Raw genomic sequence first — 18,273 nt, forward strand, 5'->3', positions numbered from 1 at the left:
CGATTGTCAGTTTTGATTTATCCAAAATATTTTATTTCCTCACTACCCACCACACATGATGAGGATTCCCCTATCTGTTTCTTACCTGGACAGGTGTCTATCTGGAGACTGGCATGAATTGTAATTTGTTTCGTTTTTGCTACTATTTGGTATTTTAAGTTTCTAAAGTATCATTACCTGTACCTTGCTTAGCAATTAAATAATTTTTTGGCGAGATTCTAAAAGCGTGTGTCATTTGCACAGAAATCAAATGCCATGTTTCCATGGACAAGGCCGCAGCTGCATACTTTTTCCAATCCAAGCTTGTGTTCCATCCCTAGTGCTTTACTATTGATGGAATGTAAAGCTCTACTCTTTGGTTTGTGTTTTGTAATTGGATTCTTTCTCATAGGAGGAAAACAATATTAATTGTGTCATTCAGAAATTTTCAAGACTTACGATACTTTGTAACAAATTTTATGAAGCCGTTCTTGGGTTTCAGGTGCAAGAAGAACTGTTGGCAGCAAAAAACAATTATGAAGCATTAAACTCACATCTACTTGATGAACTCCCAACCTTAATTAGGACTGCTTTAGATCTCTTTCTGGAATGCTTAACAGCATTTGTAACAGCAAGAAAGTTGTTTTCAGGAAAGATTACAAAACAGTACCTTTCTTTGATGGATGTAAGTAAATCTCTGTATATTTGCATTGTAAGTGAAATGGGTTGTGAGCAGATAGTGTGTGATTTTCATGGTTCTCTGTCTGTAATAAGATCACTGCGAGGATATTAACTGTAAGAATAATTCTTGTCTATTTGTGATTCCATTTATTTAAGTCTTCTCTTTGTAGATAATTTTAACTAAAGTGGCTGTACAAAATTCCACAGTTGATGTCTATAATCTTCATGCACAATTTTAACCTAAGTATCGGCTTATTGCCTGTGATTATAGTATGTAAAATGTTTACCTTTGTCTTTTATTTACATGCATCTGAAGTTACGGCATTCAGAAAGAATGTCCCAAATTTGTAAAAATTGTAGAAAGCTCTATTAGCAATAAGTGATTCATGCTGCTGAAAAATGACATTACACATAAGCCAGTGAACATTACAAATCTCGCACTCAGTAAGAATCCTGATGAAACTGAACATATTAATTCCCTGGAAGATAATCAACATGTAATATGTCCTAAAATAGTGCAGATGGAAGCACCAAAAAAGTTCACAAAATTGATGTTGGATGTACTGAACAATCTACTGATTTCTCAATCACGTATCATATACAGGTCTATAATCCAAATTGTTTGTGTATGGTGGTGTCTCTAGTTTTTATGAAATGCATTTCAGTCACATCTATCCTTTTTGCTGTTGTGACTTCCACAAGTAGTGTACACTGCTTAACTCTGGATAAATATATTGTGGCAACGTATTTTCAATTCTTTAGTCATTCTTTTATCATAATATGAGAGTAGCTTATTAATTTTTGTGACCTATCCCATTTGCTATACAGACTTCGGTAGAGTATCAGAAGGAAAAGTCATACAGTAAGTTATAGTTAGTTTTTGATTCCACCCACCAGCAATTATTGAGTGGTATCTGGGATTGCATTACTGTCCGTTGAAGAATGACAGAAGTCTGCTGTAGTCTTCTGGCTTATTTCTGAATTATCTTCAGAAAAGATTATAAAAGAATATCTCTCAAGACTTTACAGCAATGTAAAATCTTGTTTTACAGCTTCCTCTAATGCAGTCTGCTCAAGCTGATGCTTTGGAAAACTTTGCTGTTAAACATAGCCTTGTCCTAAATCAACTGGCACGTTTAACATGTCTCATGAAGAATACAAGACTGGATGTAACTGTGAAAAAGCCTGCAAAATCATCTCCTACGCCATCACCAAGAGTGTCCCATGTGGAAGCATCTGATCAGGTATGGACTGCAGTGAAATACAAAGTGATGTATTTTGACAAGCTTGCTGCTCATTATACTGTTACACAAGGTCTGACTTATTGCGTGAGAGATCTTGAGTAGAACACATCTACACTAATTGAATGGCTTTTATGTCCTCAAAATTGCCGTCTGTTGGTGGATAGTATGAGTGTTGTCTCTGGAGTGTAACTTTTCATAGGCAATGATTTTGTTGAATGTTTGTAGAGTGTAATGATGTAAATTCATTCATATTATTGAGGATCATGAAAGGAGGCTGTATACGTGGAAGAAGCCTGGAGATACTGACAGGTTTCAAATAGATTATATAATGGTAAGACAGAGATTTAGGAACCAGGTTTTAAATTGTAAGACATTTCCTGGGGCAGATGTAGATTCTGACCACAATCTATTGGTTATGAACTGCAGATTGAAACTGAAGAAACTGCAAAAAGGTGGGAATTTAAGGAGATGGGACCTGGATAAACTGAAAAAACCAGAGGTTGTAGAGAGTTTCAGGGAGAGCATTAGGGAACAATTGACAGGAATGGGGGGAAAAAATACAGTAGAAGAAGAATGGGTAGCTCTGAGGGATGAAGTGGTGAAGGCAGCAGACGATCAAGTAGGTAAAAAGACGCGGGCTAATAGAAATCCTTGGGTAACAGAAGAAATATTGAATTTAATTGATGAAAGGAGAAAATATAAAAATGCAGTAAATGAAGCAGGCAAAAAGGAATACAAACGTCTCAAAAATGAAATCGACAGGAAGTGCAAAATGGCTAAGCAGGGATGGCTAGAGGACAAATGTAAGGATGTAGAGGCTTGTCTCACTAGGGGTAAGATAGATACTGCCTACAGGAAAATTAAAGAGACCTTTGGAGAGAAGAGAACCACTTGTATGAATATCAAGAGCTCAGATGGCAACCCAGTTCTAAGCAAAGAAGGGAAAGCAGAAAGGTGGAAGGAGTATATAGAGGGTTTATACAAGGGCGATGTACTTGAGGACAATATTATGGAAATGGAAGAGGATGTAGATGAAGATGAAATGGGAGATAAGATACTGCGTGAAGAGTTTGACAGAGCACTGAAAGACCTGAGTCAAAACAAGGCCCCGGGAGTAGACAACATTCCATTAGAACTACTGATGGCCTCAGGAGAGCCAGTCATGACAAAACTCTACCATCTGGTGAGCACGATGTATGAGACAGGCGAAATACCCTCAGACTTTAAGAAGAATATAATAATTCCAATCCCAAAGAAAGCAGGTGTTGACAGATGTGAAAATTTCCGAACTATCAGTTTAATAAGTCACAGCTGCAAAATACTAACGTGAATTCTTTACAGACGAATGGAAAAACTGGTAGAAGCCGACGTCGGGGAAGATCAGTTTGGATTCCGTAGAAATGTTGGAACACGTGAGGCAATACTGACCTTACGACTTATCTTGGAAGAAAGATAGGCAAACCTACGTTTCTAGCATTTGTAGACTTAGAGAAAGCTTTTGACAATGTTGACTGAAATACTCTCTTTCAAATTCTGAAGGTTGCAGGGGTAAAATACAGGGAGCGAAAGGCTATTTACAATTTATACAGAAACCAGATGGCAGTTGTAAGAGTCGAGGGGCATGAAAGGGAAGCAGTGGTTGGGAAAGGAGTGAGACAGGGTTGTAGCCTCTCCCCGATGTTATTCAATCTGTATATTGAGCAAGCAGTAAAGGAAACAAAAGAAAAATTCGGAGTAGGTATTAAAATTCATGGAGAAGAAGTAAAAACTTTGAGGTTCGCCGATGACATTTTAATTCTGTCAGAGACAGCAAAGGACTTGGAAGAGCAGTTGAACGGAATGGACAGTGTCTTGAAAGGAGGATATAAGATGAACATCAACAAAAGCAAAACGAGGATAATGGAGTGTAGTCAAATTAAGTCAGGTGATGCTGAGGGAATTAGATTAGGAAATGAGACACTTAAAGTAGTAAAGGAGTTCTGCTATTTAGGGAGTAAAATAACCGATGATGGTCGAAGTAGAGAGGATATAAAATGTAGACTGGCAATGGCAAGGAAAGTGTTTCTCAAGAAGAGAAATTTGTTAACATCAAATATAGATTTAGGTGTCAGGAAGTCGTTTCTGAAAGTATTTGTATGGAGTGTAGCCATGTATGGAAGTGAGACATGGACGATAACTAGTTTGGACAAGAAGAGAATAGAAGCTTTCGAAATGTGGTGCTACAGAAGAATGCTGAAGATAAGGTGGGTAGATCACGTAACTAATGAGGAGGTATTGAATAGGATTGGGGAGAAGAGAAGTTTGTGGCACAACTTGACTAGAAGAAGGGATCGGTTGGTAGGACATGTTCTGAGGCATCGAGGGATCACAAATTTAGCATTGGAGGGCAGCGTGGAGGGTAAAAACCGTAGAGGGAGATCAAGAGATCAATACACTAAGCAGATTCAGAAGGATGTAGGTTGCAGTAGGTACTGGGAGATGAAGAAGCTTGCACAGGATAGAGTAGCATGGAGAGCTGCATCAAACCAGTTTCAGGACTGAAGACCACAACAACAACAACAATTATTGAGGAAAAGACCTTTTTTTACAAATCACCTAGCATCCAGCACACGTTGGTCTATCGATTACTCGTATGATTTTGAATGCATCCCTGTTGGTTTTTGAACATTCTTTAACAAATTCTAAGTTGATTTTTGAGTGAATCATAAGTTGATTTTTGAATACGTGCATAGTGTATGTGATGTCTCTGCCAGGGGAATCCCCGTTACATCTAGAAATAAACTTTCCTGCAGACCTCCAGACAAAAGGGGACGGGTCTATATGAGCTGAGCGGAATAAAGCTGAACGGTTGAATGCCAATCGTTGTTTATGTGGTTGACTGGGTTTGCAAATGATCAGCATTGCTATAATTACTAGTGAATTCCACAGATTTAGACTACCAGAGTGGAAATAAACAACTAACGGGAATAACAGGCAACAAAGAGTACCTATTGTCTTCTCCGTGTATCCAAGAAAATAAAATTTTGACAGAAAATTTTTGGCCAGACCGCTACACTACTAAGGGCCAGTTACACAGCCCCCAGCTAGCAGCCACTTAAGTTCTATTCTGGGAGTAGTGCAGAAAACGTGTTGTACGAACAGGTAATAACGCCTAACCAGTGAATAAATGCGGGATAACAAAACCGGTGATTGTGGCAGGGTTAGTTAAGTTAACCAGAGAATAGGTTTTGACACTGGCAGGAATAGTTACAGAATTAGTGATGACAAGATTGTTTGTTAGAACGAGAAAGGAGAAGAAACGCGGACTCACACAAATTACGGAAGAATATGATGATTCCAAATTTGTATAAAAATTTTGTACTACTACTTTTTGATCTCATGCTTCAGAAGCTACAGAGTATGAATGAAACGGGAAACTATTTCCTAACATAAAACTTTTTGCTTTTAGTAGGCCTATTAGGCATTTGATATTGGTACTTCGTGAAATATATTCTGCCGTGTTATAAAAATGACCATTTGTGCCAAAACAGTCTCGTTTATTTGGTGTGTGTAACAATTGCTGCAATATTAGGCAGGCCTATTTCGTTTTATCTTGCAGACAGTGACAAAATACACGTAATCAGATCGAGAAACCACACCAGTCTTGGGTACGGTTTGTGTTAACAGCTTTTCTAGTATTAGACAACGACATTTCGTTTTTTCATGTAGCAAAATGTTGATGAACTTTGATGAGGTAATAGATTCTTTGCCAGAAAGGAAAGTATGCCATATAAAGCTTGTGGCAAGATTAGAGAGGAAAAAAAAGATAGGACTTACGGGTTGAAGAAACAAGTACTGTCTTGCTTGTCTCTTGTCTTTACTCGTTTTATGTATCCCTTGTTTAATTTTATGTCACACAAAACAGCAAGTTATTAGCTAATAGGCAGTAAATACTGTAAATTTTCTGAAGAGTTCTTGTTCTGCCGGTTACAAATAATCCCATCCAGTATTAATTGCGAGATTTTTTTAAAGAGGGACAGGATGTCAAACCACCCGATTGGGAGCAGGAGAGGCACCACAGGAGATTTTAATTTCCACTGGCCTGAATATAGTTTGATGGCACCCATAACAATTACACGTTTCAGTTCCACAGAGCGAAATACAGAGACGTGCGGTGGAAGAATGGTGTGTGAAGAGGCGTGGCACTGCACTTTGGCACACTTAAGACCAAATAACATGTATTTCGTTGCCTCGAACATATATGTTTTATGTATCAGACTCTTAAGAAAGATGTATGCTACAAAATGAATATATTTTTGAAACGTCAATTTTTTTTTTTAATTTTTGGCATCCTACCTCAAACGCTCAAGGGAGGGGGAGTGCCACTATCTAATATTGTCACAGTTCGGAAATATCGTAGATCCAGACCTGAAGCGCAGAGCATTCTGAGTTGTAGTGGGGAGGTGGTAGTCTCCACATGACCCATGTTTATATTAAGTGATTTTGCTGTTTCCTCTTTATTTGTTGCTCTCACGTCAGATGAAAACAAAACTGATTTCTGTGGCTGGGAGCTACCAAGTGAATTAAAATACATTCACATAATTACAGAAGGGTCTCTCGCATCGTCCCCTACTCTCCTCGAAGTATGGGACCTCATCATCATCGTCAAAATATGTTATTAGTTTCAGATTTTATTTTGTTTCCATCTTTCTGGCAATCAAGCATTAATCACCTTGCAGAACAATGAAGTTATTTTTGTCAGTTTTTTAAAGAAATTTGACTTTTATTAATCTTTTATGCTGAGGCAGTCAATTTATTTGAAAAAAAGTGTTTAATTCCACACTATTGGCTAGTGTCGACTGTTCACTGTATTTCAAGTTCACGTTTTCATCTGTCTGGCATTATTCCAGAATAAAGAACCAAACATGGAGATAATACAGTACTGGTACTCCAAGAAAATTTACATCTTAATCTGGACATAGAATGTGCACTTTAAGCCGAATTATGCATTTTGGTATGCTTCACAAAATTCCCATGCTCTTGGAGTATCCTCTAATGTCTTGTTCCTTTTATGACATAATGTAAGTTCTTTTAATGTTTTACACATACGAACATATGGGCTTCCTGCGTGATCGTAGCTGCACAAGCACGGCGACGCCTGTTCTCTGGTACTCTCTAGCAACTGCTGAAACGAATCTATTTCTAACAGGTCGTGGGAAAATATTCCAAGTGGTTGTTTGAAAAGCGTTACTTTCAAAGTAAATTTCCTTTTACAGAAGATGAACTCTGTGTGTAAATGTCTGATGAATTACTTAAATCGCAGAGTGTTTGACTCTCATTCAAAAATAAAATCTTTGAGGACTACCATTTAGAATATTTTCGAACCCAGATCATCAGACATTTATGCCGTCATTAAAAATTTTACTGGCACATTTGTGTGATGTATCTTAAAGTGTAACACGTGCAAAAAAATCAACACTATATGTGAAAGCTTAGCTTGTCTTGCAGCTCATTAATCTTAGAGACCAATAATATATGTGAAAGCTTTACTTTTCTTTTCTTGTAGCAACACTATGTATATTAATTTAAACCATTACCTTTCCCTATGTGTGTGTTGCTATTGGCTGACTACATCACGTGTCCTATGATCTGAATATCTGCTGTCATGAGCTGGCGAGATTGCTTGACATGAGCTATGTCTGGCTTACTAAAGCACATCACAATCTCGATTTCAATCTGTCGGAAAGTAGCATGCGGTGTTTGGTGGAATTGAAATTTATACTTTCATAATATGAAAATATCCAGTGTACATGTTGCTGCACATCAGATATCTTTCCAAAACATGTTCCCCCCCCCCCCCCCCCCCCAAAGGATTGATAAGTTTTACAGTTTCGAGGAAAAGTATACTGTTACTTAACATAGAAGAAGTGTATATTCATCTGGGAGAAAGTGTATTTTTAACCGGGAAATCCGGGATTTTTTTTTTTTTTGTTTTTCTTTTTTTTTTTTTCCTCGTCCATGTAGAAACCCTGCATAGGGTTAGTATTGCCTTGTGTGTTCCAATCTTTCTCCAGAATGCAAACTGATCCTTCCCAAGGTTGGCTTCTACCAGTTTTTCCATTCTCCTGTAAATAATTTGTCAGTATTCACCAACCGAGATTTATTAAACTGATAATTCAGCACTATTCACACCTATCAGCACCTGCCTTCTTTGGGATTGGAATTATAACATTCTTCTTAAAGTCTGAGATACTTCCCACATCTCATGCATCTAGCACACCAGGTGAAATAGCTTACACATGGCTGGCTCTCCCAAGGATATTAGCAGTCCTGAGGGGATGTCGTCTACTCCAAGGACCTTCTTTCGGTTAGCCATTTCAGTGCTCTGTCAAATTCTTCTCACAGTATCAATTTCCCTTCTTGTCTTCATCTGAATTTTTAATGTGAAAAGTCTTAAAGCTTTTTAAATAAAACAAATGTTATTTGCATTCTACATCTTTATTCTTCATTTCTACATACTTGTTTCTCAATTATTTCTCAATGTAATCACCCTGACAACAAACATATTTCTCCCAAGAGACCAAATTGTTGATACTGTCACTGCAGAGTGTTTGACTTTATTGATGGAGCCACAACCTCATCTCTGCGTGAAAAGTTTTGGCAACAGATGAAACTCGTATGGGGCCAAGCTTGGACTGTATGGAGCATGATCGATGACAGTGAACCCAAGACATTGGACAGCTGCAGAGGTTGCAGAACTCGTGTGTTCTGGCATTGTTGTACTGAAGGAGGGGTGCTCCATGTATGTACAAACTCTTCGAATTTGAAACTCAATTACAGCACACTGTTTATCATGTACTGACATAGTTATAATTCACAGTGCTGTATTCCACACAATTCGGAGCCTTGAGTGGCAGAGGGCTGCAAATATGTAGACATGAAGAATAAAGATGCAGAATGTTAATGGCATTTGTTTTATTTAAAAAGCTTTAAGAGTTTTCACGTAAAAAATTTGTAGGCATTACTTTTCACCATGACTTCATATTTTCCCTTCCCTGTTTGTAATATTGCCTTCAAGTTCATTTCCCTTGTATATCCCCTCTGTACATTCCTTCCACCTCACCTTTCCCTTCTTTGCTTAAAACTGGTTTTCCATCTGCACTCTTGATAATCATATAGCTGGTTCACTTTTCTCCAAAGGCATCTCTAACATTCCTGTATGCAGTATCTACCTGTCCCCTAATTATACGCACTTCTAGAGACCTGCGTTTGTCCTCAAGCTGCTCATGCTTAGCCTTTTTGCACTTCGTGTCAATCTCATTTTTTAGACATCTGCATTCCCATGCACCTGCTTCATGTGCTACACTTTCATATTTTCTCCTTTCATCAATTAAGTTCAATATCTCTTGTGATATCCAAGGATTTCTGCTAGGCCTTGTCTTTTGACCTATTTGATCATCTGCTGCCTTCACTGTCTCATCTCTCAAAGCTGCCCATTCGTCTTCAACTCTATTCCTTTCCCAAGTTTCCATGAATCATTGCCTAATGCTCCCATTGAAACATGCAACCAGCTCTGGTCCTTTCAGCTTAGCCAGGTCCCATCTCCGTAATTTCTTATCTTTCGCAAATTTTTTAGTTTTAATCTACACCTCATAACTAATAAATTATGATCCTGTCCTAGAAATGTCTTAAAGTGTAAAATCTTGTTCCTGAATCTCTGCATTACCATCATATAACAGACTGAAACCTTTCTTTGTCTCCAGGTTTCTTCCACATATACAACCTTCTTTCAAGATTCTTAAACAAAGTGTTAGTGACGATTTAAGTTATGCACTGTGCAAAATTCTACCAAGTGGCTTCCTCTTTTATTTCCCCCAGTCCATGTCGTCCTACCATTTTTTCCTTCTTTTCCTCTTCCTACTAATGAATTCCAGTCACCCATCATAGTAAAGTTTTCCTCTCCCTTAGCTATCTGAATAATTTCTTTATCTCATCATACATTCTTTCAATCTCTTCATCTGCAGAGCTAGTTGGCATATGAACTTGTACTATTGCAGTGGGTGTTGCATTTGTGTCTATCTTGGCTGTGGTAATGCATTCACTATGTTGCCCATAGTAGCTTACTTGCATTCCTAGTTTCGTATTCATTATTAGACCTACTCCTGCAGTACCTATATTTGATTTTATATTTATAACCATGCACTCACCTGACCCGAAATTCTGCTCATCCTGCTATCAAACTTCACTCATTCCCACTAAATCCGACTTCAACCGATCCATTTCCCTTTTCAAATTTTCTAATCTACCCACCTAATTAAGGGATCTTACATTCAATGCATGATCACAGAATGCCAATTTCGTTTTCCTGATAACATCCTCCTGAGTAGTCACCACTCAGAGACCTTGCATGGGGCTCTATTTTACCTCGAGAATATTATACCCAAGAATATGCCATCATTATTTAACCGTACAGTAGAGTTGCATGTCCTTGAGAAAAGTAATTGCTGTAGTTTCCCCTTGGCTTCAGCTGTTTGCAAAACCAGTACAGCAAGTACTTGGCTAATGTTATAAGGCCAGATCTTCAATCATCTATACTGTTGCCCGTGCAACTAGTGAAAAGGCTGCGGACCACCTTCAGGAACCACATGTTTGTCTGGTCTATCCAATTTCACTTCAGCAGTGTAAAAAATGTGAATTACTCGGTTGATTTGAATGTCAGTGACCATCCCCTTTAGCAAAATTGAAAACTTGCTTCATTTACCCATGAATCGGGGAAAGAAATGCAACAGGCACCCCGTCCCCTTATGTACGTACTTTGTTAGAGCACATCATATGGCATATTCTGTGATATACAGAACATAGTACAGGTATCATAATGATCTGACTTGAGAGTGTATATTTTGATAGACTAAATAAATAGAAAAATATATACAATATGAACATAATGACACTAAGCAGAGCAGAGGAATCTGATATGAGAAGGTAACCAAAAATTCTATGAATGAAACATTCCAGATAATGGTATACACTGATGTTGGTTTTGCACTATCCTTTTAACAACTGCTGTCTACTATCATGGACACAAAGCACACATGAATTTAATTCTTTGACTGAAATTTCTGTATTCTCTGCAATATCTTTGAGTATTTGTAGCTACAACAAAATACTTCTCTTATCAAAAGGGTGAAGCTGAGGACAAGAACATTAAAGTTTCTGCAGTTTATGTCAAACAAACCGGAGTGATTTAGAACGTCAAACCTCTTACGCTAGACAGATAAAAATTCTAATTTCCAAATATCAACTGTCAGTTACACCAATGAAATCTTAAAAAAGGCAAAATAATGAGCACTGCAGTGAAGACTGAACTCATTCAGAAGTTAGCGAGGAATTTTTTGCTTTGGATAGTTCTTACCATAACTCAAATGATAAAAAAAATGTATATCACTGAAGAATGCTCTCTTCTATTTTACTGATGCTTTGCCAATTACAGAATGATGTATGTAATTTCACAAGTTGTTCATATGCACCATTGAACCTGCTAGATCATTTTCTGTAGCCCCTCATGTTCACAACATATATAGTACTATCATTGTAAACCTCACAAGGAAAGGATCGAAAAGTACAGAAACAGTAGTACATGTGCATTGTTAAGTACTGCATAAGAGATAGCTATTGTGGCAAGTATTCATGAATATTTCATAAGCTCTTTGATATGACTTTTTCCTTATTATTAATGAGCGTGCTTTGATCAAACCTTTTATTAACAACAGCATTTCCTAGCAATATACAGAATGTTTAGGAATCAAAACATGCAAAACAAGGACTCATACATTTGACACAGCTTTGTTGCTGTGTCAGATTTTCTTTTTTCCTAATGTCGGTTCTAAAACACCTTCTAACATTGTCCGATGACCAATCTCTCTGACACTCTGTTGTCTCAATGATCTTTTCTTAAATCTCTTGATCTCATTACTTTTACAAATTCCCTCTTTCCAAATCTTCTTTAGTCTTCCACATTTTCTGTCATACAAATGTATCCACAGCATAGTCTCCTTGGGCAACCTGGATTCATCTGTCCACTGGCCATTATCATGCCATATTAACTGTTTCCATTTGATATCAGTTGTTACACCCATTTGTAATTGAACCTCTTCATTACGTGTTTTCTATCTTCTGCTTATTCCCAATGACTGTCAGAACATATCTGTTTCAGTGGTGTCGAACTTTCTCTTTTTGTTCTCTGTAACTCTCCGTGTCTCCACCATATACAACAAGGAACCTTTAATTAATTTCATAGATAATGTATTTCAGTTTCCTTTCTATTTCGCTACCCCAAGGGATTCCATTTTAAAAAAAGAAGTCAATCTTCTAGTCTGAGATATTTGTTTTGTAATTTCTTGATCATCTTTATATGATTTTATTCCTAGATATGTGTAACTACTGCAAGCTGCAATTTCCTCCATATCATGATGGATGCTTGATAGTTCTGTTCCTGTTGTAAGATATTTTTGTTTTCTGGGTGTTAAGTTCTAAATCTCACCATTTATACTCTTCTTGTAGTAGTGCCATAAGAGGTGTGATAAAAAAGTAATGGCAATTTTTGTTTTTCTTAAAGACTGTTTCTTTATTCCTCAACATCAACTTTTTCCCCTGCATAGTAATCCCCCCCCCCCCCCCCCCCCCCCCGATATAATACACCTGTGCCAGCACTTTTTCCAGTCGTGGAAGCACTTCTGGAACTCATTTTTCATTATGGTGTTCAGCTCCTTCAACAATTCTGTTTTATCTCCTCACTGGTGACAGAACATCATCCTGTCATGGTTATCTTCAGCTTCAGGAGTGGAAAGTTGTTGTAGGCGGCCATGTCCAGTGAATATGGTGGCTGAGCCAACATCGCAGTTTTGTTTTTTGCCTAAACAATCATCAACAAGTGTTGAGGTGTGAGCGGGAGCATTATCATGATGCAGTTTCCATGAGTTGTTTTGCCACAATTCTGATTGTTTTCTTCCAATTGCTTCATGCAAACAGGACATAACTTCCAGATAGTTTCCATATTGACAGTATATGACCATAAGTCAGGAACTTGTGGTGTATTATCACATTGTAATCAAGAAAACAGTGAGAAGAACCTTCATGTGTGATTGAACGTGTCAATTTTTTTGTCTTGCCTCTTTAGGCAGTTTGCATTGGGATTATTGGGACTTGGTTGTGACGTCATACCCATATACCCACGTTTTGTCACCAATTATAACCTTCTTTAGAAGTTCCTCAGTGATGCCTCGTTTTTGATCGAAATTAAACACTTTTGGAACAAACTTTGCCGCTACATGTTCCTGCCAACACATCTGAAAAAATTGCTTGGCGTGAGCCACATGATATGCCGACATCATTAACAACTTTTCTGATGATGATTCAGTGATTTTCCAGAACCATGTTCTTTACTTCTTCCACAATATCATCAGTAATTGATGTGCTAGGACATCCAGTGTGGCTGTCGCCTTCTTCATCTTCTCAACACTCTTTGAAATGTTTATACTACTCATAAACTCATATCATTTTCAACCAAAATTTAATGCAAATTCTTTGGTCTATCTTTTCCAAAAATAAAAATTTGCCAAGTGCTCAGAAACACACATAACCTTTTCAACTCTCAGTAATAAACTAAACATTCAAAACAGCTGAAAATTCAAACATACCCCGGGAACATGCATACCAACAAGATAAAAAGATTGAAAATTGGATGTATAAAGCCTGCAAAATTAAAAAATTCCTATTACTTTTTGATGACACCTCTTACATTCCAGATCATCTTTTTTCTTGGCAAGCAGGACCTAATTGTGTACATGTTGCAGTGTATATGAGCAGGCCTAACCCATGTCTACACCCATTCCTCTGCATTTCTGTTTTCATTTGTTTACAGCTTTTGCTATGTATGTTTTAAACAGGGTAGGTGATATATACCAGTCTTGATGCAAATCCTTTTTGACAGAAAACCTTCGAGATAGTCTATTACCAAGTTTTATTCTTGATGTTGGACCATTGTACAAATTTTGGAGAGTCGTTGTTAAAGTTTAATGGATGTTTGAATCCTACAATACTTTCCACAGCCTGTCCGCCGCTCGTGGTCTCGCGGTAGCGTTCTCGCTTCCCGAGCACGGGGTCCCGGGTTCGATTCCCGGCGGGGTCAGGGATTTTCACCTGCCTCGAGATGACTGGGTGTTTGTGTTGTCATCATCATCCAGGAAAGTGGCGAAATTGGACTGAGCAAAGATTGGGTAATTGTACGGGCGCTGATAACCACGCAGTTGAGCGCCCCACAAACCAAACGTCATCATCATCACTTTCCACAGCCTTTGTACAGCATCGTATGCCTCATGAAGATCTACAAACATGGATTTCTTGGTTGGTGTTTGACCTTTTCTCTGTTACTTGTTTCTAATAAAACACATTGTCAGTACAAGTTCTACTAACTCTGAACCCTGATAGCTCTTCTTCCTCTGCATTCTGATTCCACAAGATCTGTGAAATGATATTGGAATTTATGTACCGTATTTACTCAAATCTAAGCCGCCCTTTTTTTCCAGTTTTTTAATGCAAAAAACCACCTGCAGCTTAGAATCGAGTGCAAAGTAAGCGGAAGTTCTGAAAAATGTTGGTAGGTGCTGCCACAACTAACTTCTGCCGTCGAATATATGTAGCGCTACACAGGCATGCTTTGCAGGCACAAAGATAAATACTGGCGCCAAAACCTCTGCGGTAAATAAATTTAAAATAAAAAAGAAAATTTTAAAAATACAAACAAACAAAGGGTGGAAGATGAGCTTTTTCCCCTCCGCCCCGAGTTTCGATCACTGCAATTTCATACATTATCCATCGAAGTAAATACAAATTCCGTATTATTGATCTTCGAATGTTGCAGCGTTTCAATGTACTACGAAAATCTGACTGGCAAGACTGTTAGGGATATTTGTCAATATGGCCAACTCTACATTCTGAATTTTTTCCTACCTGTGAGAAGAGATGGTTGCTAATAGGAACTTTTATGAATTGTGAATCACATACAGTATTCTCTTCACCATAAGAATAATACGAATATAAACGTTTTGCCACGTATTCTTTCGTGTTTGCTGCTATCTCATTTAAATTCTGTCTGCCTAATAAACTACGCAACTAGAGTGAGACAACAGCAAACGCGGAAGAATATACATATCATGTCATGTTTATATTCATATTATTCTTATGCGTAATAGTGATACAGTCATAAATGAAGCACGGCAATTGACTAGATTTTTAAATCTAAGATGACTCTAATTTCTGTGCAGAATGTAATGTACTAAAGAGGCGTCTGCTAAGATCTTCAAATGGAGAAAAATTTTCGCCTAACTCTCGTTCGGAACATCTTCTATCATACGCAGTCTGTTATTTGGTTCTTGTTGATCATTATCAAAGAAAGCAGCAGTGTAAGTAACAACAAATAGCAGTGTCTTGCCATTGTTTCGCTTATGAGACGATTCCTCTTTTTTTAAAATTGTAAGCTGCGGTAGCACGCACAAAAGCAAGCCATGCCGCGAGTGGCGACAGGCCGTGAACACTCATTATCAGAATGTGACAAACAATGCATGACACAGTAAAGTAATGCATCTTCAGCCTAGAGTGACGTAAATACCAATAACAAAGAGAACGACACTTATCAGATCAAAGAAAAATAAGCAATCAATTCAAACCAGACGAAGCACGTGAAAAAGGAAGGGTACCCATATAAATACGGACGGACACATATCAATGGCTACCTGGTAAAGTTTAACTGCTAAGTTTACATCTCGAACCAAACTACTGTAGCTGTATCGTAATTCATTCGGCCTAAATTGTGTCTCATATTACAATGGACCAACTTTGTTTCGATTTGGAGGTGCGGCCTAAAACTTTTCTCTCCCCTTGAATTTCGAGTCTCATTTTTCAGGTGCGGCTTAGATTCGAGTGCGGCTTAGATTCAAGTAAATACGGTAATTGAAAAGAGGAACATTAAAGTTTTGGTATCGGATTGCATTGATACAGTGTACTCATATTTGTGAAAGAATAACAAGAAAGATAGCAGTTATTTCTAGCTGAGTAGGAGCAGATGGGGAGCAAAAATATTTTCCACCAAAAACAAGTTTTGTGGCTATCGTGACTTGCCAAAATTAAGTTACTGTTCAACTGAATATGCCAAAATCTACCATTCATGCAGTTGTACAAAATGTGTGGTTCTATGGGGGTACAAAGAACAACTGTTTCGTGTGGAGGGGAAAAGAGGCAGGGAGGTGGGGGGGGGGGGGGGGGGGATGCGTGGTGTGGCCCTTACGCTATTTTATGTTTGTGGCAATAGAATCGTTCCACAGTCTGCTTCAAATGCCAGTTCCCTAAATTTTCTCAGTACTGTTCCTGGAAAAGAACATCACTTTCCTTCCAGGGATTCCCATTTGAGTTCCCAAAGCATCACCATAATAATTGCATGTTGTTTGAACCTACCTGTAACAAATCAAGCAGCCTGCTTCTGAAATGCTTCAGTGTCTTCCTTTAATCCACCTGGTGTGGATCCCAAACACTAGAGCAGTACTCAAGAATAGGTCACACTAGTGTCCTGTATGTGGTCTCCTTTACAGGTGAACCAGTTTCCCAAAAGTCTGCCAATAGATTGAAGTCGGCCATTCACCTTCTTGACTACAATCCTCACGTGCTCATTCCATTTCATATTGCTTTGCAGTGTTATGTCCAGATACTTAAATGAGGTGATCGTGTCGAGTAGGACACTACTAATGCTGTATATGAACATTACAGGTTTGTTGTTCCTTGTCATCCACATTAACTTACATTTTTTTAACATTTAGAGCTAGATGTCATTCCTCACACCAACTAGAAATTTGTATCCTCGTACAGTCACTCAACTTTGACACCTTCCTGTACACCATAGCATCATCAGCAAATAACCACAGATTGCTACCTCTCTGTCTGCCTGATCATTTATGTATATAGAAAATGACAGCTGTCCTATCACACTTCCCTGGGGCACTCCTGATGATACCCTTGCTGAACTCTCACTATCGAGGACAGCGTACTGGATTCTATTACTTAATAAATCTTTGAGCCGCTGACATAGCCTGGAACCTATACCGTGTGCTCGGATCTTAATTAACAGTGTGCAGTATGGCACCATGTCAAATGCTTTTTGGAAATCTAGAAATATGGAACCTGCCTGTCACACTTCGTCCATAGTTCACAGTATATCAAGCGAGGAAAGGCAAGCAGCGTTTCAGATGAGCAATGCTTTTTAAAATTGTGCTGATTCGTGGACTTAAGCTTTTTGGCCGCGAGGAAGTTTATTTTATTCGAAGTCAGAATATCTTCAAGAACTCTGGAGCAAATCGATATATTGGTCTGTAAATTTGTAAGTCCATTCTTTAACCCTTCTCAGATACAGAAGTCACTTGCGTTTTTTCCAGTCACTTGGGACTTGGTGCTGGGTGAGAGATTTGTGATATATGCAAGCTAAGTAAGGGGCCAGTGCTGTAGAGTTCTCTGTGTAAAACTGAATTGGGATTCCATCCAAATGTGCAGACTTACATGTTTTAATTTCTTTCATTTGTTTCTCTGTGCCAGGGATGCTTGTTACTATGTCATCCTTATGGGACTCTGTGCGATGGTCCAATGACAGTATGATTGTTTGATTCTCCTCCATGACCCATTTCTTAAACACAAAATTTAAAACCTCAGCTTTTGTTTTGCTATCTTATAATGCCACACCAGACTGGTCAAAGAGTGACTGGGTGAAGGCCTTAGACCCACTTAGCAATTTTATGTAGGACCAGAATTTTCTTGAGATCTTGGCCAGACCTATTGCTAAGGTACAGCGATGCTAGTTGTTGTTATGGAAGATGTATATTTTCTGAACATATTTCAAGCCATGAGTTTGATCTCAACCATTGACTTTTCTGTCTGTTTGCCTATTCTCATATATTGCTGGTGGAAAGTGGCTATGATGCACTATCTGGGTGCACTTTCCTGATAGAAGAGACATGAAAAGAAAACCAGCTTAATGGATGATTAGCAAAGAGACATTTTAGAGCCAGAAACCTTGATTTGAATATCAAGACAGCATCTGGGACTTGGTAAATCAAATTACAAGCATAATTCACTGTGCTGCTAAAGAATTTGGAATATCTTAAGTTGATGCTTACTCCCTTGTGTAAAGCTAAATGGGTCTATGCAAGCAGGGACAGTGGGAGAGCATGGCAAGTGTGCAAGTCCAGACCATTGGAGGAGAATATAGAAGTCTTTTGGATTGTGATGGCAAAAGGAGGGTGTGTCATGCATTTTTGAATTCTGTCAATTATTCCTCATCAACCACAAAAAT

At 38.2% G+C, this 18,273-nt stretch overlaps 1 protein-coding gene across 2 annotated transcripts in view; it reads left to right on the forward strand.

Annotated features, from left to right (window-relative positions):
• Window positions 1-18,273, forward strand: part of LOC126183634 (dynamin-binding protein-like) — a 241,347-nt gene that overhangs the window by 159,646 nt on the left and 63,428 nt on the right. For both annotated transcript variants that reach the window (XM_049925755.1, XM_049925756.1), the window contains exons 17-18: window positions 482-664; window positions 1,713-1,904. In XM_049925755.1, the coding sequence (XP_049781712.1) occupies window positions 482-664; window positions 1,713-1,904 (375 nt within the window). The remainder of the gene's footprint in view (window positions 1-481; window positions 665-1,712; window positions 1,905-18,273) is intronic.

This window comes from Schistocerca cancellata, chromosome 4 (assembly GCF_023864275.1).
Source record: "Schistocerca cancellata isolate TAMUIC-IGC-003103 chromosome 4, iqSchCanc2.1, whole genome shotgun sequence".
NCBI classification, from domain to species: Eukaryota; Metazoa; Arthropoda; class Insecta; order Orthoptera; family Acrididae; genus Schistocerca; species Schistocerca cancellata.